The following is a 23,676-nucleotide window of genomic DNA, read 5'->3' on the forward strand; positions in this document are numbered from 1 at the left end:
TTTAAGTGCCTGTAGCATAATATTTGGTAGGTTGTGTCCTCCGTCTCCCGTTGTACCGCACTCTCAAAGCAATAAAGATCGTATGAATGCGGAACGGACAATCGTGGTCTTTTTTTTTTTTAATCCTGGTTAGCGCTCTTTCTCCCCTTCAGATTTTGTGTCCAGCAGAAGCACAACCAGGAAAATAAGAGAATTTCAATAGGACGTTTAATCTAAATAAAGCCAGATATCCGAAAGATAGGAGAATGAGTTAAACGAGACGCTATTGGCTGAGCAAGTATGTGGGGTTTGTTTGGTTGAAAACCAAACACAGCGTCTCAGAACAAACAGCTCTTCGCAGCGGTCGGGCACGGCGGTGGAGGGGTACGATTCGGGCTCGTATTGCTGCCGCAGGACCTGGTAACCGGGCCGTCATTAACTCCACCAGGAACTTCTCTGTAAACCAAAGTATTCTAGAGTTAAATGAGAGGCCGCCTGTCCAACAGCTGAAGCTTGGCCAAAAACGGAGTCATCCAACAGGACAACGATCGCGAGCGCACCGGCAAATCTACAACGGAATTGTTTAAAAATAAAAGATTCAAGGTGTTGTTGGTCCCATCAAAGACCGGACCTCGACCTGTGGCGGGACCTTAAGAGAGCTGCGCATAAACAAATGCCCGCAATACTCAATGAACTGAACAATGTGCGGGCCGAAATTCCTCCACAAAGATGCGAGAGACGGACAAAGTCATACAGAAAATGATGAATTCAAGTTATTGCCGCTAAAGGTAGTTCTACAAGCTATAGAACCGTAAGGTGTACTTAATTTTTCACGCATGGCTTCTCCAGTTTAGCTTTATTTTTGTTTTTATTTATGAATCAGCTTATTGTTTAATATGTGAAGGACAGGCTTGAATTTGTTGTATAAAGATACAGCCATATACTAGTTTTATAAACAAAAACAGTGGGGGTGATGGGGTGACATTCCCCGATATACCACCCGCATACAAACAACCAATGGCTATTCAAGGACAAAGCTAACACAGTGTTTGACCAATAAACATCTTTATTTATAAATCTGTATTTACAGGCTATTTACAAAACATTAGGCGGGGGTGGATTTTCACTCCGAGGGGGCCGTGCACTTCCAGTCTGAGCTGTGACTGTAAACAAACTCTTTCCTGTGAAACAAAACATACGAGAGGGGGAGTTAGCGAGAGCCGAGTATACCGACACAGATTAAGGCTGCGTGTAAACAAGCACCTGACGCACCAATGATTGCCCCCCCCCGCCACCCAAGCTCGCTCTTGATTGCCATCCCAGAAATGAGTACTTACTCTCGGAGGGGCGTTTTGGAGCTGCAGACAAGGCCCTCGTCACATGGACATTGCTGGTTGATGCTGAAAGCCAGGCCACCTTCTGGAATAAAACATCTCTCCCCAGCAGGAATCTTACGTTTGCAAATCATCTCCCCGTGGTGCCGGGCGCAACACATTGAAGGGGAGCAGTCCTCATCCTGCTGACAGCGGGACCCTGATGGAGGGGAACAATTCTGAGTACAGGCAACAATTTCCATGTAAAAACCGCTACTACCTCACTATGCTATACGCTATCCTATACACTATCCTATACAATATGCTATACACTATCCTATACGCTATGCTATACACTATCCTATACACTATGCTATACGCTATGCTATACACTATGCTATACACTATCCTATACGCTATCCTATACACTATGCTATACACTATCCTATACATTATCCTATACAATATGCTACACACTATCCTATACACTATCCTATACACTATCCTATACAATATGCTATACACTATCCTATACGCTATCCTATACGCTATGCTATACACTATGCTATACACTATCCTATACACTATCCTATACACTATCCTATACACTATGCTATACACTATCCTATACACTATCCTATACACTATGCTATACACTATCCTATACACTATCCTATACAATATGCTATACACAGGCCATACAAGTTCTCAGGCCGTGCATTAGTTATTATCTATTAGAAAAGTTAACGAAAAAGTGAGTAAAACAAAACAAAAGGTTAAAAACTACTGGTATTAGGACGTAGGTTGTTATATGAATCAGCGCTTCTTACCTTCGCGGCCTCCTGGGATGATCTGTTGGCATCTCCCGAACATACAGCCCAGACCGCGGACACACTGAGAATCTTTGCGACAGAACTGGCCTTCGTGGCGGAGCGCTACGCACAGCCCGAAATGACGGTCGCAGAACAGACCTTTGCCGCATGCCCGGTCATGGTCGCACGTCACCTGAAGAATTACCGGAGAAAACGCATTAAACGGCAAAGTTCTATAATAATATTCATGATTTCGGAGATACAAACTAGCAAAGAACACAAAGCGAAACGAAATGAACGGATTCTGATCATAAATGTTAATGCTGCAATTATTTATAAACTGAAGTCAATCTAGCGATATAATAATAATAATAATAATAATAATAATAATAATAATAATAATAATATAAAAAAAGAACAACATAAATGATCCAAAAGATTTGTTATGTAATAAAAAAGTCTGCTTCACACATAGAATAAAAAATAATATTCATCTCGTACATATAACTATAACCATAAAACACGGATGCCAAAACCAACGCGTATCTACGCTAAACGCCATTTCAAAGCAGGTTTGGAAGCAAATGTTGAATTCTAGAACAATCCAGAAACTACAGAGTTTGTCAAAGCCTGAAAAGGTAATTGAGCTTTGCCTTTCAGGTCCCGACACGTAGAGTAATCCGAGGAAATAATACCTAACAAAAAAATATCTCTACGACTTAATGAACGGAAACGGGAGACGGGCAGGAGCCGGACTCAATACAGCGGAAAACGATGGCGGAAACGTCAAACCGGAATGTACAGAAATATTACTTTATGAAAGAATTTCTATGTATTTGTTATTTTCGCGAAACAGAAACCTAAGAATCTGCTATGGTCTGTTTGTTTTTTTTTTAAATAGTAAATAGGGAAATCTATACATTGTTACAGAGAAACGTATCTAAAGACAACACAGCGCCGTTCTGTGCAATGAGCTGTGTGGGGGTCCGGGGGAGAACTTACCGTGGCCCCCTTGATTGTGGGCATCCTGGGGAGTCCGGCTGCGTCCTGCGGTTTGTTATAAGGCATTGATAGCATCCAGGCCCAGATGTGTCCATTGGCAAAGGGGAGGAAAGAGAGAAGCAAGGAGAGCAGCAGCTTCATGGTGAATAAATGTGATGTGGAGACTCAGGAGAGCGGCCCCTGCTATTTATAACGAGAAGGGGTTCCTCCCCCAGATCATTCTGCGCCCTGCTCACTGTTTGCCAACATAATGGGGCAATCAGTATTTATCAGCTTAAGTTAATCACCACCCCCCCCCTTCTCAGACCCAGAACAATTTCCCACCCTGCAGAGAAACAAACCCAATTACACCGGACCCCGCGGGGTATTCATTAGTGCCGCTCACACGCATGCTAATGGGAAGTTAAACCCGCTGCATTTATGTATGACGTCATCGCAGGAGTTCCAGCGAGATTCCGCAGAGCGCCGCATTTTCTGACATTTAAAGCTCCGGTTTTTGCGTGTAAAAAAAAAACGAATGGCTTTTCCAACACGAGCTTACTTTCTGCAGTAATAATTCCGCTGCCGATATCATCAGACAGCGTGGCACGCCAAGCGATACATTTATTAAACCGGACTGGGTGACGTACGTCGTAGGACATCACGAGACGCTAGCGCTTACGGGAGGCAAGTCGCAGAGAATTAAGCCTTGACGCGCATGATGCTTTTTGTTATTTTAGGCTATTTGTTAGAAGGTTATGAATAAAAAGCCCGTCCTATCCATCAGACGGCGCGGTGCGATGGGAGAGTGAAATGCGTTCTCTATGGATTTAATAAAAGCGCATTGCTGCATTTACACAACACCAGGGATTTGAACCATACTGAGCTCTAACCCAAATACACCCCCCCTACATGACCAACAATATACCCCGTAACCACACCGCTGACGCTCAATTTATTATTTACATCCATGCTATCAGGTAAACACCGCCTTATATATTTTTACTTAGTAGGGATCCTCCAGACTCCTCAATAACCCAAGATTCTAAGGGACAGAGAATATTTGGAAGCCGGAAGTATGGATCAAAAGAGTGACATTTGCTTGGAAAGATGTGTGTTTGACGACAAAACATTATAGAAAAGCCTAACAAATATAGCGATTGGCGAATGCCGCTCTAATAACATCCACACGGCTCCGCCAATCATACCCCTAAGCCGCGGCGCATGGTCCAGTAAGAGATCGATGACCGAATGAACATTTTTGAATCAACCTCAAACAAGGAGGTGCGTGACGCCATTATTACTTTATTCATAAAATACCCAATAATGCTCGAGGAGCCGCCGCTTCCGGGGAATGCAGTTACACCTGTACTCAGATCTTCTCAATCGCTGCCATTTTGCTTTCTTTAGGCCACCTGATATTTGCTGAAACGGCACCGGCATGATGCGGAGCCCTGGCCAAACCATGCGCAATCCCAGACCCCCTTCCAACGGGATAGATTTACAACTTGAACCCTACTAGAAACTTCCTAACTGTTATTCACTATTTTGTTCTTGCCCAAAATTGACATAATTTATGACTTTTCTGTCCTAAACTCAATTACCTCTTGTATTTAAACCAGGCATCCCACCATGCACCTGGCTTGCTTGCCTCTTTTAGCTGCTCATTATGTATTATTTGTAATCTTTTAATAACCGGTATAATATCCGGTACATGGATCGGGGGAAGAGCGAAACTTAAACTCAGGCAGCCAATGTTCCGTATTATTCCCGGGAAATATATCGATACTTTTATATCTGAATCTAAACGTTACTCAAAATCCAACAATCACGGGGCGTTATTACGCGGGGAGGAATCATCATATAACTAATGGGAAGTTGCTCTTTTATTATAACGCGTTGTTATACGCACATCTCACATACATATAATTTATTATGCTGATCACAGGGCTACTTTTTGTCACTTGCTGTGATTAGAAAGACGTAAGACATCTGTAGCATCGTGATACGGGGTCTCCCCGTGGGTTAAATTGCTGGCACGTGCCAATAGTTAACGGGGCCCTGTCCATCTATATCGGAAACGCTTGTCCAGTTTAAGGTCGTTGTATGGTGTGATTTATTAAACGTTAGGCTAAGCGTGCATGCGCAGAAGTAGTAGATGAACACACAGCCCCAGCAGCAGGTATCCAGGAAGCCGTTGTGTGTGCCGTGAGCCGCCCCCCAGCATTGCGGGTAATTAGTGATTGAATCATTAATTGTGTGATCCATCTCGTCAGACCCTCCTGGAGACAAGATCCTGCTGGGCGCTGTGTGCGGAAGATAAATACCGAGCGGCCAGCTCTGCGGGGGGCCGGGGCTGGTTTATAGGTGTTTGGTAAATATTCCGCTGAGCCATTAACACCCCCCGAAGCGGAATAAAAACTTCATGTCAGATTAGTTAATCCCCTGCTATAATATGAATGCTGCACCAAATGTAAATTTCACGGTGATGGGGAGTCAGACGGGGGGCTGTTTGCCTGCAGAAAGCAATTCCTGAGCCCATCAGGAAGGAAACGGATTTGGGAAAAGTTTGTGGACTTTTTGCTTTTCCTGATATTATTAAGAGCGCGTTTATTAAACGACTAAGAAAACGCTGAGCCAAGGGCAACTAAAGTGCAGATCTAGAAACGCAGAGTTTGATGGCGGATAACCTTTCGGCCCTCCTCTGTGTATCATTCCTGCTGTTAGGGCCTTAACTGGCCCTTGGTCTCGCCTCAGATTCAGGAGGGCCGTATGCCGATCCCGTGTTTAAATTCCCTGACTGTTTTAACCTCTACCAGCTCCGCTTATCCACCAACCTCTCCAAAAACATCTAAACCTCTGACCGTCTACTTTTAGATGATGACCTCTCGCCCTCACATAGATATCCCTCCTAACGTTTCTATCGCACCCTCATATTCTCTCCTCCAAGATTTATTGAGATCTCTTCCTTCAAGCCATTGCCCGTCTCAGCGCTCCATCCACGAGCTCTCTCTAGAACGTCTATGTCTATTAGAGACGTCTGTGGATGCGTAGGCACCGCCATCATCCTGCGCAGCTATAGGACCACCTCTGGTGTTTGTTGGGGGGATCCAATGGCCGGTTGCTGCGTACCCCAAGGCGACCAAGCGGGTGACCCCCGTGACCTGTGTTAAATATTTGAAGTCACGTTGATATTCCCAGAAACGATGTCCATTTGAATGTGTATTATTAAGCACGAACCAGGGAAAGTATGGCTCAGTTGTCCCATTATTTTGCACGGTTAAAGATGGACGGAATGCCACGAAATCTCCCCGATTTGACTATGTATAACGGCGCGCCGCTCTGTTTGCCCAGGGGATTTGGCTTTGTCTGCTTCGCCTCCCCTACCTGTTCCATAATGAGCCGTTAACGCAGTATTTGCTTTCCCAACCCCTTTCCTGGTTCACCTTCCATTGTCGAGTAAAAGTAATGCCCACATCTTATTCTTAAGCAAAACGCCGGCTGGGTGAATGAATGAGCAGCTAATTGTATTTATCTGCCGCTTGGTGGAACGGAGGGCCCAGCGTGAAAACCATCAGTAATGCACACACCGGACCGCGAGTGCTAAAGCCGTATTAATACACAAAATTATACTGCAACAATCACCAAGTCATTCGGGGTTTCCACTGATTTTTGTTGCATTCTCTGTAATATCGGTCGTTATTTTGAAGCCACCGCACGTCAAACGATTGGTTTTTTATTCCGTGGCTGAGCTGGGTCCGGAAGCTTCAACAACTTACTGAAAAGCCCATAAGTGAAGAAATTCACAATATGAGCAGAACCGCGCCTGGAACATCCCGGTCTATGAAGGGGGCCGCCTGGGGCCGACTGATTGAATTGGATTGCTTTGAACGCTTATTGGTCGTTATAATTTTAGCAGCAACCCAGGAATCTGAATGTTTCTGCCTTTTATGCATTTTAGGTTTGTATTGTGTTGCGTATATTCGGAGCTCCGGCCACACAGGTGCCTCAGTAATGGCGTCCACTGAGATTGGACTCGCCAAGCTCGGGGGGCTTTGACGTAGGGGCCGGCTAAGAAATATCTGGCCAACTAGTGTGACGGAATATCTCAGACTTATGGCTTACATCGGTGTTTGGTGAATGGGTTTGCGGGTTTGTGACTGATTGACTCTAATTGAATGATATCTGGGTGGCCCCCTGGTGCTTTGCTCATAGGTGTAACTCCTGCTTCAGTACAGGTGGCATAATGCAGAATATCTTTAACTCCAGACAAGCAATCATTTTATTTTTTAAAGATACCACTTTTGTGACTACACGGTAAGCAAACATTAGCAATTAACTACAATCTAATCTTTATTAAAGGGTTAATATTTGAGTCTTAGCCAGCCAGCTCATTTAGAAAGTCTCTAAATATACGAATAGCGGTCATTCTGTTTATTCTGCGGACTCTGCTTTTAGTAAGTAAATGAATTCGTGAAACCATAGTTCATGCGTTTAGTTTGCCCATCGGTGTAATTGTTTTCGAAGGAATGCGCAGGGGAGCTGAGATGGGCAGCAGACGGTGGCAGAGCCGGCATCATCCACTCAATTTGCTCTCCACCTCCTCCTCATTGCGCCAACCAATGAAAACCAATCAGCAAGCTTAACAGGGCGGAGCTAAGTGAATGCATTTTAGCGTATAGAATTTTAACTCATAAGCGCATGTGCACTCGTTCACGTATGGAATCTTAGCTGCCATTGAAATAAATGAGAGAATAACAAATGGACCCAAAGACCCAATTTATGGACAATTTTCAATATAAGTTTATATTACCGTGTGTGCCGTGTGTGCGTATATGACAACATATATGATTACCGTCAGCATTGTATACGAGTCCCTTATGCATGTGTGATTAGGACTCCGGGAGTGGGCCGAGCAAAGTGTCATCCAGGAACTTGGCCAACTTGCTTTGTATTCTCGGCAGCTTCCAAAGGGGAGTTTGTGTAAAACACATATAGTTATGCTTTTAGCCGGAATAAGCCTTGTTTTCCATTCTTTTTAAGATTTGCATGAAATGATAAGCTTTTAGGTATTGTGTTCCACGCGGCGGGGTTCGCAGGGTTTGAATAAAGGAGGTAGGAAATAATTGGACTGAGACGATATTAAAAGGGACAGAGAAAGGCTGGGGACAGAGAGAAGCAAAACGTATTTAGGGCGGCAGAGGGAGGCACACATTCTATTTGGATACATCTATATTATTTTAATATATTGTAACATTACTTGTTCTCTATCCTAACATTAAAAGGTTGGAAACTGTTTCAACCTGATACTATTATTAACTATAAAATCATTTGTTTGAGGCTAGACAGCTGTATTCTGATCCACTCTCTCCAGGCGATGATATGGCAATAAAACTACACAGCAAGGCACAATGGGATGGGGATGCAATGCTTAAGGTATGCCGCTTCACACATTTTTATGACCTTTAGTCACCAAAGGGCGCCATACTATTTGGAAGGACTATCAGAGACATATGTGATCTCTAATCACGTCTGCACTTGGCAGTAGTACAGCGAGGGGCTGCCAGGCTGCAGAGGCACCGTGCCAAGGCTCCGCTGAAGATGGTCCAGCTATCCAGAGACCCCCAGAGCACTGCTGGCAAAATATGTTTTAGCTCGAGACAACCGTGCACCACCCAAACAGACCCAAATCACGCACATCTGGCACCCAATGGCGCATCGACGTATTGGCTTCTCAGTTCTCACCATCATCGTTACTCTTTGCTCAGCTCCAGGCAATAAGTAAACGGCAAACAAGGAAACCACGACTGTCTGAAGAAGGAGAAACAGGGGAAGAAAAAGGGAACAAAAAGTGGAGATCACAACAAAGTCCCAGGGTTCTTGCATATTTTTCTTCGTGTAACGATGCTGTACATCGTCGTGATTTGTAAATATGCGGAAAATGGAAAACATCTCGTGTCGTGCAGAAGAATGGCGCAGGGGCAGCAAACTTCCAGGCGCTGAGATCCAAGTCTCCCCGTTACCTCAATTCCACCTCTGCCTTCGTTTGCTGGTGGAGAAAATAACTTGGGATCTTCAATAATCATTAAGAGAAACCCTCGCCAAATCCCATTATTCTTAAAACTAAAACCAGTCCCTTTTCCCTCTGTGAATGCTCCCCCCCCCCAAAGAATGTGAGTTAGTAAGGAAGAAAACCAAAACGGCTTCACATCTGCTTTACTGTAACTGACTTTGTAAAGGGAAAGTCTAAAAAAATAATTTAGCAATAAACAGACATTCTTGACAACTGTAATCACAGAACTGTTTAATGTAAACAAATATCGGATCCAGGTCTGGCGTAAGTGCTAATTGGATGATAATCTGATCACCTCGATCGGGCTTTTGTCACATGCTTAGCGCCCACTTAACTCCGCATTATGTCCGCCGGAGACAGGCAGTTCCATGTAACGCTGAGTTAACTAGTTAATTACCGTACACACGGTCAGCGAAGTTCTGTTTGCATAATCCAACAGTCACAGCAGGCAGCGAGACATCTCTCCGAACATCCTCTCCTGGGGGGTTAGGGGGGTGCGTAGAGACACTCAATTTCTATATTAGATGCCCACCAGGATATCACTGGGGTAAGTAACACATCTGCCTATCCAGAGGTAGTTTTTAAATCGATGTCTTTGCACGCTTCTGCATCGGGAAGGGCCGGTAGGAGGGCCGCCTGTCCTCTGCTCTGCGCGAATTTAAACATTTTGTGCCGCTACCTCAAGCTATTTTGTGTTCTAAGGACTTAAGGCAGCATTTACCTCCGGACTGGATCCTTTCTGTGCTGCTTTTATAGGCTCTCTGTGCATTCATTGTCTGTAAATGATGTGTAATAGTACACATTGAGCATGCTGACTGATTGCTATGTATTGTCCTCTTTTATTATTGTGCTACTAGGCCGTACTTGCCCCCTAGGCAGAACGCTGACACCCCTTCACTGCTTCACCAAGTTAACAAAGAAATCACAATGGGCACAACCAGGTGACATACCTGACGGAGGGTCCGGCTCTATCCATCTCCGAGATGAAAAGGAAAGTAAACATCCACATCCCAGGGATATTGATGCATAAAAGTTCACTGCCAGAAACCAATAAACCAACCCCGCTTTCTCAGCACATACAGCATACATAATGAATCATCAGGAATATTAACCCCTTAAGGACAATGGGCAGTCCCAAAACCCATTGAAATCAGGCTTTGTCATTAATGGGTTAAAGAAAATCTTACCCTACTGTTTTCAAGGCTTGTGATTTAATGAGGGACCGCTTGATAAATGCTATATTTAAAAGTACGCACTTTCCACACCACATCAGTCCAATCGCAGCAGTGGCAAGGGTTTGCCCCAGGTTCCAGGGCACCATAGATCACATTCACACGCATTGTTTACCGAATAAGTCCCCGGCCATGTCGGATTTAACCAGTGGCATTAAAGAAGTGATGGTGATTGGCGCCATAACTAAAACCAACAGGGTAGAGGTGAAAACTGACTCTGGATTGCAAAAGGCATCGTGTCATTAAGTAATACCTTGGCAAAGCAATGCCCTAAGCAGGAACAAGAATCTGGTGAAAGATTTGACTTAAAAAAAATCGGTATACAGTTTCAGTTATGCTAAAAATTGCTAAATTGAGCCAAAAATATCTATATATCATTTGATTGTAGATATTATAGACTCCCCTTTTCTGTATATAAATAAAATGTGTTTTCTAAATATTTTGTACTCCTTGGTGCAGTACCCAGCTTCTGCCACTAGATGTCACTATCACCTCCCCTCCCTCTATCTCCCTCAGCGTTCAGGCTGCAGTTGCTTTTGAGAAATTGCACTAAGGCTGCCTCCATCTCACTCAGATGCACAGGGAGGAGAGAGCACAAAAACCCCTCTCCCCTCCACAGCCCTGTCCCAGCCCCCCTGCGGGAGGATGTTGAGGAGGGCGAGCTGTTTTTAGGGGAGTAGAGGTGTGAGGTGGCAGTAATGAGGATTCTCCCTCTAGCCATCTGTGTGAAGATGCTCTGGGTCTGTGTACTTCTTTGCTGGCTGTTAAGACCCTTACAAGGAACAGCGGAGAGCTGGGACCACTCACCTGTAACAGGTAAGTATCTACCTCTCCTCACCCCTCTACTAACTTTATAGCTTACCAGTCTCCGGGTGGCTTGCGACACATCAACTCTTTGTGTGTGTGTGTGTGTGTGTGTGTGTGTGTGTGTGTGTGTAAATCTAATCTATCTGTCTATCTATCTATCTATCCATCTTTCTATCTAATGTGTGTATTTGCCTGTAAATGAGCTTGAGTATATAATTAATGTATATTATATATCTATCTCTATATCTCTATATATCTGTATGTTTATATATATATACGCATACACACATTGCATACTCCACTCCTCCCTCACCCTGTTGTTCTCTCCTGGTGCGGAGAGATAACCCCCTAGCTGTGTAAAACTTCTCGGTAACCAGAAGAAAGGGGGGCACTTTTATGGTGAATGTTGTGACGCGGCATTAGTTGTTTTGTTGGTAATAGTCGGGGACCGGACGCCCTGATGGGTTGGTAGGTATATCATGCACTGGGTATTGGTTATGTGGCTCCTTTTTTCTCTCGCCGAGATGCTCTATCGTTAGCTCCGGCTTAAGGGACCACTTACTGTACGTTTGCTTGGAAAATCGGCTTATACCTACTCTCTTATGGCACTTATGTCTCTCTTTCCAGTATTAAGCTTTCATAAGTACGCTTCCCCTGCCCCGCAGGCGCTGTATTGCTTGCCAGCTCAACTTACATAGATGATAGTTAAGCTCCAATCGAAATCAATAGGAGTACAACTCACATCCCTAAAAACCGAGCAGCACCAAATTGCCTGCTAAACGACCACTGCCTGCATTGACTGTTAACCCTGCAAGTCTGCCATCCTGTATTACAACGTTCGTGTGTAAGAGTTGTTCTGGCTTGTGGTACCGCGCATGCACGTGGAACAGTAATCATTAGGATTGCAGGAAGCAATCGGATTGCCCCCCTGCACATGTGGGGTCTTCTGAGACCCCCTTAAAAAAGCTGGAGCTGGCTAGTGGTGCGATATTGTTATGGATCCCTCTTTGCACTTCCATGGTAAAAAAACAACTGTTGACATTTAGCTGTCATGTGTCAGTTCATATGATGGCGGGTATGTACCGTACCTGTGAAAGGCACAAACTGCGTGTATGGCCAAGAGAAAGCGTCAAAGCATCTAAGAGGGTGTGAGGCAGCCAGTGCCGAAACACAAGAATCCCAACGTTCCTTCTTACGTCGCTGCGATGAATTGTTAATGCCCCATTATTTAATGTAAAGCTTTTTTTTGTTTACTCAGTGACAGCTCTGCTTAGATTTTGTTTAAAACTTTAGATATTTCCTGACCGACACGAGGGCTCAGTAAAGTCCAAACAATAGTTCTCCCTTCCTCTCCTTGCTATGCCTTTTTTTCCTCCTCGCTCCTTCTTTCTCCTGGTCATCCGTCTCTTGGTGACTTTTCTGTGCCAGCCTTCACTTTCCTGGTTTTAGGTAAATTTTTGTTCCTCTTTAGGCAACAAGTTTAGACCGCACAATAGGTACACAAGTCCATAGTAACTAGTTAATAAATACATTTACACACACCAGGACAAGCTCTGCCATGCCGACATCCAAATACACACCAGGACAGGCTCTGCCACACCGACACCAAACACACACACACACACCAGGACAGGCTTTGCCACACCAACCCCCAAACACACACACCAGGATAAACTGTTGGCGCTATATAAATAATATAAATATATAAATATAAATAAAAGATAATAATAATAATAATAATAATAATAATAATAAGGGGATGTCACGACACGGATGTAGCTTTCATTCAGTGTTGAAGTTTAAACGTCCTGTAAAGTAGAACCTTGGGAACGTCATGAATTAGAACATTTTAAGCTCACTATGTGGCAAATTCATTATAAACGGAAGATCTGTCTGAGACCGGAAGAGTAAATGTGGAGGGGCCTAAGCTGATTTAATCAAAACACTTCGGAGTCAGCCGTCCTGGGACTAAAGAAGGAACTAATTCCGCTCGCTCGGTGTAATATTTATAGCAAGAACAATTAGCGATGGGTGATTGATGGGATCTTCACACCTAATTACTCAGAGCGGCTCCGCGGAGAACGCAAGCTAATGGAAGGCAGCCTTTTTTATAAATCAAGTATCTTTAGTTCAGCGTCGGCCCTGGGTGAGGTGTAAAGCAGAATATTCTAAAATAAACATGAATAATACGGGCAACCAAGACAAGTCGGCCACCCTCCATCTTGATGCATAGCCGAGAGGACCATAGAGATAATATGTATGCTTGGGTATCAATCTCCCCAGAAATCTGCTCAGATTGTATGATCTAAATAACAGTTATCTGTACTTTGGGAATGGAAATAATGTTAGTGCATCTCCGTAATCACATTGGTGGTTGGAAAAATACAAACCTGGTCCACGGTTAATGAAACTTTTATGGAGAGGCTCTAACATTATTTCCATTCCCAAAGTTCTATAACAGTTCCAAATACTGCGGATCCTGCTGAAGCCCGGAGATAACAAATACATTCAGACTCCACGAAATCATTTTATTTGGCAGCAGAAAGCTTAATTCAACAACAATCCAAGCCCACACATGGACCTAGTGGCCCTCCTGGACACACTATACAGTTATCTGAGTATACCCTCACTATACCCTCCAGCTCCAGTTACATTACCCTGGTATTGACTCGACTATTGGGACAGGACTGGAATAATGGACACGCTATCACTGACGATACGGAAATAGCATGTTATTACATATTATTACATATAATATTACAATATTACATATACATGCGTAGAATGACGCTCAAAGTCTTCAAATATCTACCTTCCGCTATTGGTTAAGAAACTAGATGGTTTATAAAACTTGAGAAAATAGCACGTTGTAAAGATGCTTGCGGGTGCCACGAGTGTCCGGACGCAGAGCCTGATTTAACGCGTCGTTTTGGGCATTCTCACATATTGAACAGTTTTGGCGCCCAGCGGGTGATTTTGCCGTGACTCATAAAACTCGCCACTTTCCACTAAGGCCAGAAACCGCACCGCTTGGGCTTCGGTTAACTCCTTAAAACATAAAACAAACATTATTGCCGCTTCAGCCGGGAAAGGTCATTTTAAGATACTGGATTCACAGCGTGCCTCCTACCATAGGGGATTTTTAACTTAATATCAACCATATGGACCGGGTCTCGGCTATCGTACCGGAATCAATCCACCAGGAGGACAACCCCAGAGGGTAACGTTGCTGACAATTAAAGGGGCGAAAGGAAAGAATTAAAGAAAACAGAGTCCTCAAACACAAGATCTCACGAAATGACCTAAACCAGCATGGCAGCTGTAATGCTCTCTGGCTAGTTTTATTTTACGAGCATTGTAAGGATTTCCCCGTCTTGCTGTACTATGGATCGGTGGATTTTTTCTGCTTTCTGCTGGATCCTCCTAGATAACGTTTTTCATTGGATAAACCGATGTAAACGTGTTATTGACCCATTGAATAATCTCCTTTTATATTACATCAGCACCGAATGCGTTGCTCGGAACAGGGGGTTCCACCCTAAATGTTTCACCCATTTTCAGTTTGGTATGCATTAACCCTTTACAGGTTATGACTCTATGAAGACGAAACGATGGGACACCCGGTTTGTGAGGCTGCAGCGCGACGTCAGCAAAGGGTTAAATGGCACCGGAACGCACATCAGCCAGGATATGGGAGGCGACAGTCTGTCGATTGACACTTTGCCGGATAACCAGTCACAGGTCATAGTAAGTATGGAGAGTGGTGGGAGATGTCCTTGACGGATTGATGCCTGAAGTGGAAATTTTAAGTGTTACTTAATTCTGTGAGATCAAAGCTTATTCTGCATTAAAGATGGACAGGACCCTCCATCACCGGGACCACCTCCTAATTATTGAGTTTAGGTGTTTCAGCCACACCGCTTTCTAACAAGATCTGCAAATATACGCGAAAGATACTAGAAGGGAAGCACAACCCTTTTGCCCTAAAACTAAATCTTTCACAGATAAAACTAAATCTGCCTCGACATCAAGGCATTACAGCGAACGCCGGTCGCTTTCTGCACCCGTTTAAAGCCATGGCGGTGCTGCCACGCCAATTGTGACGAGCTGGATGTTAGTGCATGACGTGCTCAGACCGTCAATTGTCATTAAGGGGTTACTGATTCAGGAAGCTTTGCTAAGCATATGGTGAATAGAAGGGGGGACCTACATCATAAAAAAAACAAAACTATTAGTTGTGCCGGTTTTACCAACAAATATCACTTAATTTAACATCAACCATCTCCGGAGTACAGTGATACCGCGCATGCGTAGGTTTGTCTGGTTGTTTGGGGGCTAAAAGACCACATTTTGGAGGTGTGCAATTTTCAAATTGTAATTTTGACATCTGTTAAATCCTGTCTCTCCTTTCATCGGAAAAGTAATGAATGTTATGAATGTCCTGTTTATATTTTGTTAGCTTGTGTACATGTATTATACATGTATATATCATAAACGCTAACAAGTGTGAATAGCTAATAATCATGATTCTAATGAATTTAAGTCATAGGGTAGCACAGCGTGTGTAAACCAGACCAATGCCATGTATATTGTTGCCTGGTAGCTTGTTGGATGGATTCACTCACACCGGGGAATCGATTAATTGCAGGATGGATCTCATTAACAGATCCATAAATGGCTTATGGTAGAGGTTGCTTCATAATAAGTTAACCCTTTAAATGTGCTGCACACCTCTAGGGTATTAATGTGGTTGCAAAACACTTGGCCTTGCATGAACTGATTATTAGTGTTTTCATATTTTGTGATCATACAGTAAAAGTTACTGATAGCCGATTCCTTCACAGGAGGACAGTTACATTTACTATACGTCGAGAGTGTTTGGTCCATCAGAACTGCAAAGTCAGGAGCTGTGGGTGGATTTAATGCAGCAAAAAGGCAGCAGAGCCCGAGTTCACAGCATCCTCTCCAACACGCACAGGCAAGCCTCGGTGAGACATCTCCTGGACTGTAACTTAAACGCTTCCCGGACCGGCCGGTCTGACCGATACTCATAATCAGGAGACACTTAAACTTCTATTAACCAACTAGAAACTGTTTAATGCAGAAGACAGCTAGGACGTAGTCCAACAACTCGTTCATATGATTGCAGGCACCAGATCTTAACCCCTTAATGACAAAGCCCGTACATGTACGGGCTCAAAATGCATTGTTTTCAATGGGTTTAGGCACCGCCCATTGTCCTTAAGGGGTAAAATGATTCCCTACACATTTCTCCTATGAGCCATGTCTGTGCATTGTAACCTTTTCTCTGCTTTTTTACTAATTTACATTTTCAGTACAATACTCTCATCCGCTTGCTGCTCTGTAACATTTTCCAGTTTCCTAGCATTCTGCCTGACATGAGTTTGGTTATATGTAACAATATGTCATCTCCCTTATCAACTCCCTTAACGGACCCTTCCTATTCTACCTACCGTACATTGACATTCCCCTTTCTGTTACCTACCCGGCTTTTTCTCTCCTCTTCTTCTTCTCTTGGCACTCTACATTTCCCTTTTTTCTTTATCCCCTTAAACGTCATTCTTACTTGTCTTATCTTCCTTGCTCTCCTTTCTACTTGTTTACCGCTCTATTCTTCTTCACTTACAGAGAGTTATTCTGTCCTTTGACTTCCCATTCTATGGACATCCATTGCGTCACATCACGATCGCCACTGGAGGTGAGTGATAACCCCTTCTACATGTATTATATGTGTCTGTCAGACGCAGAGATTAGCGATGTCATGTCACTGTCCTCCGCAGGTTTCATCTTCATGGGAGATGTCCTCCATCGCATGCTAACAGCTACACAGTACGTGGCACCACTGATGGCAAATTTCAACCCCAGTTACACCACAAACGCAACAATAAGCTACAGAGACAACGGTAAATGCCCGTTAGTTTTGGTCAAACTACGTTATCTGTCAAAGTGAAGAATGACTTTAATACATATTGTGTGCATAAAGCCACGCATACCGGCCTCACTCCTGTTTGTCCGATAGGCACTTCTTTTGTGGTACAGTGGGACAACGTCCCTCTGCATGAAAAAGAGGACGCCGGAGGCTTCACTTTCCAGGCTGCACTACACAAAGATGGACGCATTGTGTTTGTTTACAAAGAGGTGAGTAGCCTTTACGCCAATCCTCAATACTTCAGCCTTCGCCTGAAAATGACTAACGGCCTATGGAACGATCCCACACATCTCCCATTCCATTCGCCACAATAATGGGCAGCCAACCTTTAAGTCAGCGTTCCATTAAAGTGAATTCCTGCGCTTCCTCCCTGGCGCCACGAGCTATGAGAGGCGTTCAGTCCGCTGTACGTTACTCCCCGGACCCCCTCTCTCTGGCCGTGTCCTTCGCCCAGAGCTCCCTCGTACCAGGAGTTTCTAACCGCCTGAAATTAGGAGCCTGTCATTCAGGTCTCGTGAAGATTTATAACCCTGGCGTAGCGTAAGCTTTTAGGGAGAAGATAAAAGAAATTTAATGTGAAAGCCGACGGACAGCTGATACCCACCATACCCTAGAAATGAACATGAATTATGAAGTACAGCCCAGATTCAGAGAATTATAAATGATTGCAATATCCTTACATCACACGCAAGTAAGGGTCTGAAATGTAATTACTTTATTTACTGATATCGGCATCAACATCATCATCTGCATTAGCAAAACACAATGGTTATCCTGCCATAGCATTCATTTCGGTCTTCATTATGGTCTTCGTTATGGTCTTCGTTATGGTCTTCGTTATGGTCTTCGTTATGGTCTTCATTATGGTTTTCTGCCAGCATAGCAAAGGAACAACAGCTCATGTTTTTATATGAACCATATTGGTCACTATAACGTAATATTATTTGAATGAATAATTATTTAATCCTAATAATCTGCAATCCTACACGCTCTCTAACCGTGTCTGTAGTATTCCTCAAAGAAGCTGTGTTTATGTTAGACAAAATGAAAACTTGTCTTCTAAAACAGATTCCTCTGCCAGTTCAGGACATCAGCCCTGCTCAGCACCCCGTGAAAGCAGGCCTTTCAGATGCCTTTCTGGTTCTCAATCCGTCCTTGGATGTGCCAGGTGATGATCAGGATCTCATGCGTGTGAAGGGGTGCACTCTAATGTATCACATCCACGAGGTGGCATTTAGATAAGGGTAACGGAATAATACTTCATAAAGTGCATTCCAGAGAACCGCGTGGAGTCTTTAAATTATTGTACGCATGCATTTAAAAGGTCGGCATCTCATTAGCACACATTCTGTAGGAACAACGTTTTTTCCAATTGGAGTTTCCAATATTAATATAATAGATGAGCAAAGGACAGGAGACAAATTTCTTTCCTGCTGGTGGGTAACTTTTTTGCAGCGTTTGATAAAGGTTTCATTGAACACATCTCATGTTAGTTCCTAAGAAGATGCCTGCTCGTAATTTATACATACACGATTGTCCAGGCTTCACTGACCATGCATAGAAAAAAGGTAATTAGAATACAAAATGGGAAACCTAGGAAGTATTCATTTCTGATTAGCACAAACACAATTGATCGATTTAGTATTGATACATTTACAAGATCCTTAATGTCTTGCAGAATCTCGAAGACGCACCATCTACGAGTATCACAGGGTGCAGTTTGATCTCGCAAAAATCCAGAGCCAGACGCTTGTGGAATTTACCCCCTTGCCAAGTAATATAAAATCTTACATGATCTGTCCTCCCCCACAGTCTTATGCTTTATGTCCTGTTAAATTATATTAACGAACTGTTCCATTATTTAAAGTCAGGACTTAGTCTACCTCATGCATTGTCTAACCGTTTAGTGTCTAGTAGGCATATTTTCAATGGGTTATCTGAGTAGAAGGAGCACCCCTACTCCTTTTACTTCATTACTTCATGCTTTGCGTGTCCTTCTAAGAATTATGTGCGGCTCGTATATTTATTAGATTATACCAGTCATTTATTTAGGAGCCCTTTGTGGGTTGTTTCTGTTCGCTTATTTGTCTGCCTAAGTACTATATATAAAATGACCAAGGCATTGTAATGTGTCACCGACATTGAAGACCATTTGATATAAATGTGTCTATAAAACCTTTTGCAGGAATTGTAAATATAAGGGACACCGTATCATGCATATAATAACTGTGTGACCCTTTACATTTTCATGGTGTTGTAAGCCATCGCTTGTAAGCCACTGATTGGCTGCTTCAATGTAATATTTTAATTGTTTTCGTTTTTTCGTTTGTACTGTTTTTCGTATAAGTACTCGAACAGTACATTCATTTGCATTCTTCTATACCAGGGGTGTCCCTTTAAAATACTAGCGTGTTTGTTTTTAAAACACAAGCCATGTATCAGGGGATAGTTACTTTGTGTCACCTTGTATTTTTGCTGCTAGTCTCTTTTCCTATACAGACGGTATATAGAGGTATGCCACAAGTATGAAGTACTGTATTTTAAGTCAGCACTCCTCTGTGGCTAGTGGTATTAATCCTATTAATGGGCATTGCATGCCACTCCAAAAAGTTCTTTAGCCCTATACTTTCTTTCACATGCAGATTTGCTGACACACTAGGTAATAAAGCGAATGAATGAATGAATGAATGAATGAATGACTAACAGGTGTGTCCTCCCCTACAGCCTGTCTGCAGCTGTCTAGTTGTGACCAGTGCATGGCCTCTGTCCTGACGTTCAACTGCAGCTGGTGTCACGTCTTACAAAGGTTAGCAACGTGTCCTCTGGCTGAAAAGGATTCAACATCTGAAAGCATTGCATTGAACTAATGCATTTGTTGCAACCAGGGGTGTAATTTGGGTAGGCGCTGCCCTAGGCCCCTTCACCACTTACTTCAGGGCCTCTATGTTGAGTATCTGGATCTGACTCCCCAACTGGCTCATTACATAGCTGGTACTGGGCTGTTCAGCAGTGCTGGGATACTGTAACTGATTAGAGTATACGGTTCTTTGTGAATACGCCTTGACCCCCTGCAGACACGCTGCTTCCATTGATGGACCTTTAAACACGGAAAGGCGTTTTACTGTTTTGTGGAATATATAATACATATGATAACAAAGCGCTACCTAAGAGTGTATTTGCCTTTGCTGGCAGATGTTCCAGTGGCTTTGATCGCTACCGACAGGACTGGCTGACATACGGCTGCGCAGAGGAGGTGAGATCTGGTCAGGGTGTACCATCAGCAGATAGTGTGTGTGAGCAGAGCTGCTATGATTCCGCTCAACAATCTCGCCTTCTCCGTTTGCGCACTTGAAGTAAAACATGTTGTTATTTGTCTCTCTTTCTACTTACCACCCAAACCAAGTCCCAAAGCCCATCCTGTGAAGAGTTTGTGGATTCTTATTCTCCATCTGATCCCTCCTTCATACCAACATCAACGGAACAGGAACCATGGACAGTAACCACCTCTGTGCTGTCAGAAGGCCTCACCACAGAAGGTAGGTTACTGCAAATGTAGAGAAACCGTGCCACTGATCAAAATACTACACATTGCTAAATTTAAAAAGACATGGAGTGTCTTTTATCCCTTGGACTAAGATGTTCACCACTCATTGCAAAGACCTACAGTGGCTACCTGTCACCTAAATTAGACTGATGTTAGACACGATGAGCATTTTTCCTATTATTTTTGTTAATTGTGCACCCTGTTCTTTTGCAGATGATACAAAATCGACTCAATATGCAAGAGATGGTGAGTCCATGCGGATTATTCCCGTAAATGGAATGACTCTTGCCAAAAATTCTTACACAATATTGTCTGTTCCAGAGATGCAGGAGGAGCTGACCAGACAAAAAAAGAAGTCACTGGTGCATTTCGGGACAATCGTAGGAATTGTGCTGGCGGTGCTGCTAATCACCATCATAATACTGACAGCAATTTATATAAACCGACGCTCAGGGAAGCAGGGAAGATGCTGCTGTGTGCAGGTGAGACACGGTGTTGTATATTTATATGCATGCTGAGTAACATTTAATGATATCACATAGATAGTCAGTGCAGAATGTATAACAAACCAGGTTTGGAATATCAGTGTACAATTTAGGAACCAGACAGATGGAAATAGGGGCCAGTGGTCTTTCTCGTTCCATATAATACACCGGAAATGCCCTGGGATATGTACTATTCTCACCAGTATTTATCACTTGTCCGTCTCCATGGTAGGTTGGCTACCCTTAATATGCTAGCCATGGATATTAGGTGGCAGTACTGCTGGGGATACTAGCCTAACGCTCATGTGTAATGGGTATGAGAATTGAGTTTAAATAATGTTGATCAATCGCAAATGTAAGCGATACAAGCAGCATAATCTAGGGCTCGCATGTCTAGGACCTGAAACATCCTGCGGACCAGATGATGGTTCCTTAATGCATATAAAATAAGGGCTTCTAGACACTCAACTTGTAGCGCAAAATGGCAAACACCCTTCCTATAGGGGGCATGACATGTTGTATGCTATAGATAACATATAGGATGATACATAAATATCCCCTATTGATTGCAGTATCGTCCCCATCAGTGGGCCATGAAGTTGAACAATCATGGCAATCCTGGAATGTACAAGGAGGTGGACCCCACACCGGCACTTGAGAAAGATGGCTTCATGGAGACAGAACCATAAAAGAACTTCCGCTACAAGACAATTGGGGTGGTGTGGAGGGGGGGCAGGTTCCCTCTCTAGGAATTTAAATATATCCCCAACAACAGTAACCCAATGGAAAGGTAATATAGGAACAAAACCCATGACCATTTTCAAAGCATCTTACATTACGAAACGTTTAATTTTAGAAAGGTGCACCAATGCTTCAGGGATCTGTAAAGAACAGACCACGGTACCAGATACTTGCAATACTGTGTACCCCTGTATAGATCAATGCATGTAAGAGAGATCTAATAAAATAAGGCATCTTAAAAAGATGAAACAACTGTACCACATAACCCCAAATCTGCAGTGCATCACTCCAGTATTGGGGGCTATCAGGCAAAAGAAGCCATTCCAATTTTTATTACGGATCTGCATCACAATCATTCCCAATGGCAGAATATTGCGCAGCATAAAAAAATGGATCATTCACCATGCCATTAAATGACTTTATGGTGTAACAGTTTTAAACAAATCACATAATCTACATGAGGTAGACAGGCCTGGCCAGAGACCTGCGTTGTAGGTCATTCCTGGCGATCTTCTATGGCGGGTCATACTATATTATTAAGCAGTAAATTTGAGAGGATCCTGTGAAAAGAAACTACAGGACAGCAGGCATCCAAATAATAGCTTATATGACATATATTTTAGCCGATCTAGAGACTGACCTATTGAGCCCTGTCTACGTTGTGTTAAAACACTGCACTTCCCAACTTTTCTGCCTGGTGGGAAAATCATTGCCTCTCAGAGTGTTGCCTCCATATTTGAGGGTAATAAGCTTGCGTCCTACGCCATCATACACTGGTTCGGATTCACGTCAATGTATTGTATCTGGCAGCATCACATAAATCTCCTCCTCTGCGTCCTCCACAGGGTAGAATTATATAATTGCTGTGTTTTCTCTACCCTGCAGATGTGGAGAAAGCAGCTTCTTTAACCAATTCTTTTGGCAGCACAATTTAAACGATGCGGTCTGTTAATCAAAATTGCTCTGCTGTTTCTGTGTTTTGCATGTTTAGCCATTTCTAAGAACTATTTATCAGTAAGTGCATGCATTATATTTTCATTACACTCTGGAACCAGCTCTTCCCGGGACTGTTTTTATACTATGAGCAGTAAGTATCACAGGAGAGCTGGAAATTGGCACATAAACGTTTCAGGGAACAACCGTTATTTGCTTGGCGCTATGCCAGCCGATCCGACAACCTGCACGTTATTATCTATAACTGTCTGTCTATCCGTATGTCTGTCCCTCTCTTTTTACCAGAAATGTACTGCTCTAGATATTCCAAGTCCTATTAATGCGTCCGGTTTTCCTTAGTTTCTCCGAAAGTGATTCATATAAGGAGTTGCACAAGTAAATGGGGTGGTATAAATGGGTTAAGCCACAATAGGCCAATGCTTCTCTATCTGTATTTCACTCTTACAAACAACTGTGCCATTTTCAGCTATTTTATTTAGGGGGGAGGGCATAGGGAGCCACATACAGAAATGGGGGCATTATAGACCACCCTTGGGTGATTAAAGAATGAAGCTGCGTGTGGGAAAAGCACTGGGATGCTATTCTCCGTGCTTCTGAAGTCCGTGGCAGAGCTGCATTGTAAACCCCCTTCTCTTCTCCCCCCTTATACTAACTTTTCTCGTTCTCATTAAATATGTCTCCTGCCTTCCACATTTTTGAGCTTTTAATTTAATATCTAGGGACTGATACCACTGGATGCCTGGACACTAAAGCCGATCTGTCACTTTTTCCCAGTTCATACATCTCACCATTGTATTCACTAAAA

At 43.3% G+C, this 23,676-nt stretch overlaps 2 protein-coding genes across 2 annotated transcripts; one reads left to right on the top strand and one right to left on the bottom strand.

The window, feature by feature from the left end:
* Positions 1 to 1,094: 1,094 nt before the first annotated feature.
* On the bottom strand, positions 1,095 to 6,149 carry LOC128470931 (dickkopf-related protein 3-like). Its single transcript, XM_053452782.1, has 4 exons — positions 6,015 to 6,149; positions 2,123 to 2,297; positions 1,317 to 1,512; positions 1,095 to 1,160 (listed from the first exon to the last, which is right to left on the bottom strand). The coding sequence occupies exons 1-4, from the start codon at positions 6,147 to 6,149 to the stop codon at positions 1,103 to 1,105; spliced, it is 564 nt and encodes a 187-aa protein (XP_053308757.1). The 3' UTR covers positions 1,095 to 1,102.
* Positions 6,150 to 10,991: 4,842 nt separating this feature from the next.
* Positions 10,992 to 22,294, top strand: PLXDC1 (plexin domain containing 1). Its single transcript, XM_053453916.1, has 14 exons — positions 10,992 to 11,206; positions 14,784 to 14,944; positions 16,042 to 16,185; positions 16,847 to 16,916; positions 16,999 to 17,121; positions 17,238 to 17,356; positions 18,216 to 18,315; positions 18,826 to 18,921; positions 19,872 to 19,953; positions 20,340 to 20,400; positions 20,551 to 20,683; positions 20,905 to 20,937; positions 21,013 to 21,173; positions 21,749 to 22,294. Exons 1-14 carry the CDS (start codon positions 11,089 to 11,091, stop codon positions 21,863 to 21,865), a joined length of 1,518 nt encoding a protein of 505 aa, XP_053309891.1. The 5' UTR covers positions 10,992 to 11,088; the 3' UTR covers positions 21,866 to 22,294.
* The last annotated feature ends 1,382 nt before the right edge of the window (positions 22,295 to 23,676 follow it).

The sequence above is a fragment of the Spea bombifrons genome, chromosome 13 (assembly GCF_027358695.1).
Source record: "Spea bombifrons isolate aSpeBom1 chromosome 13, aSpeBom1.2.pri, whole genome shotgun sequence".
Lineage (NCBI taxonomy): Eukaryota > Metazoa > Chordata > Amphibia > Anura > Pelobatidae > Spea > Spea bombifrons.

Coding starts and splice junctions, on each gene's coding strand:
- PLXDC1 (XM_053453916.1), top strand. CDS start 11,089: ATGAGGATTCTCCCTCTAGCCATCTGTGTGAAGATGCTCTGGGTCTGT. Junction 16,186..16,846: donor ACACGCACAGGCAAGCCTCG/GTGAGACATCTC, acceptor CTTCACTTACAG/AGAGTTATTCTGTCCTTTGA. Junction 21,174..21,748: donor GAAGATGCTGCTGTGTGCAG/GTGAGACACGGT, acceptor TATTGATTGCAG/TATCGTCCCCATCAGTGGGC.
- LOC128470931 (XM_053452782.1), bottom strand. CDS start 6,149: ATGGCGGTGCCTACGCATCCACAGACGTCTCTAATAGACATAGACGTT. Junction 2,298..6,014: donor TTGGAGGAGAGAATATGAGG/GTGCGATAGAAA, acceptor GTAATTCTTCAG/GTGACGTGCGACCATGACCG. Junction 1,161..1,316: donor TCCAAAACGCCCCTCCGAGA/GTAAGTACTCAT, acceptor TTTGTTTCACAG/GAAAGAGTTTGTTTACAGTC.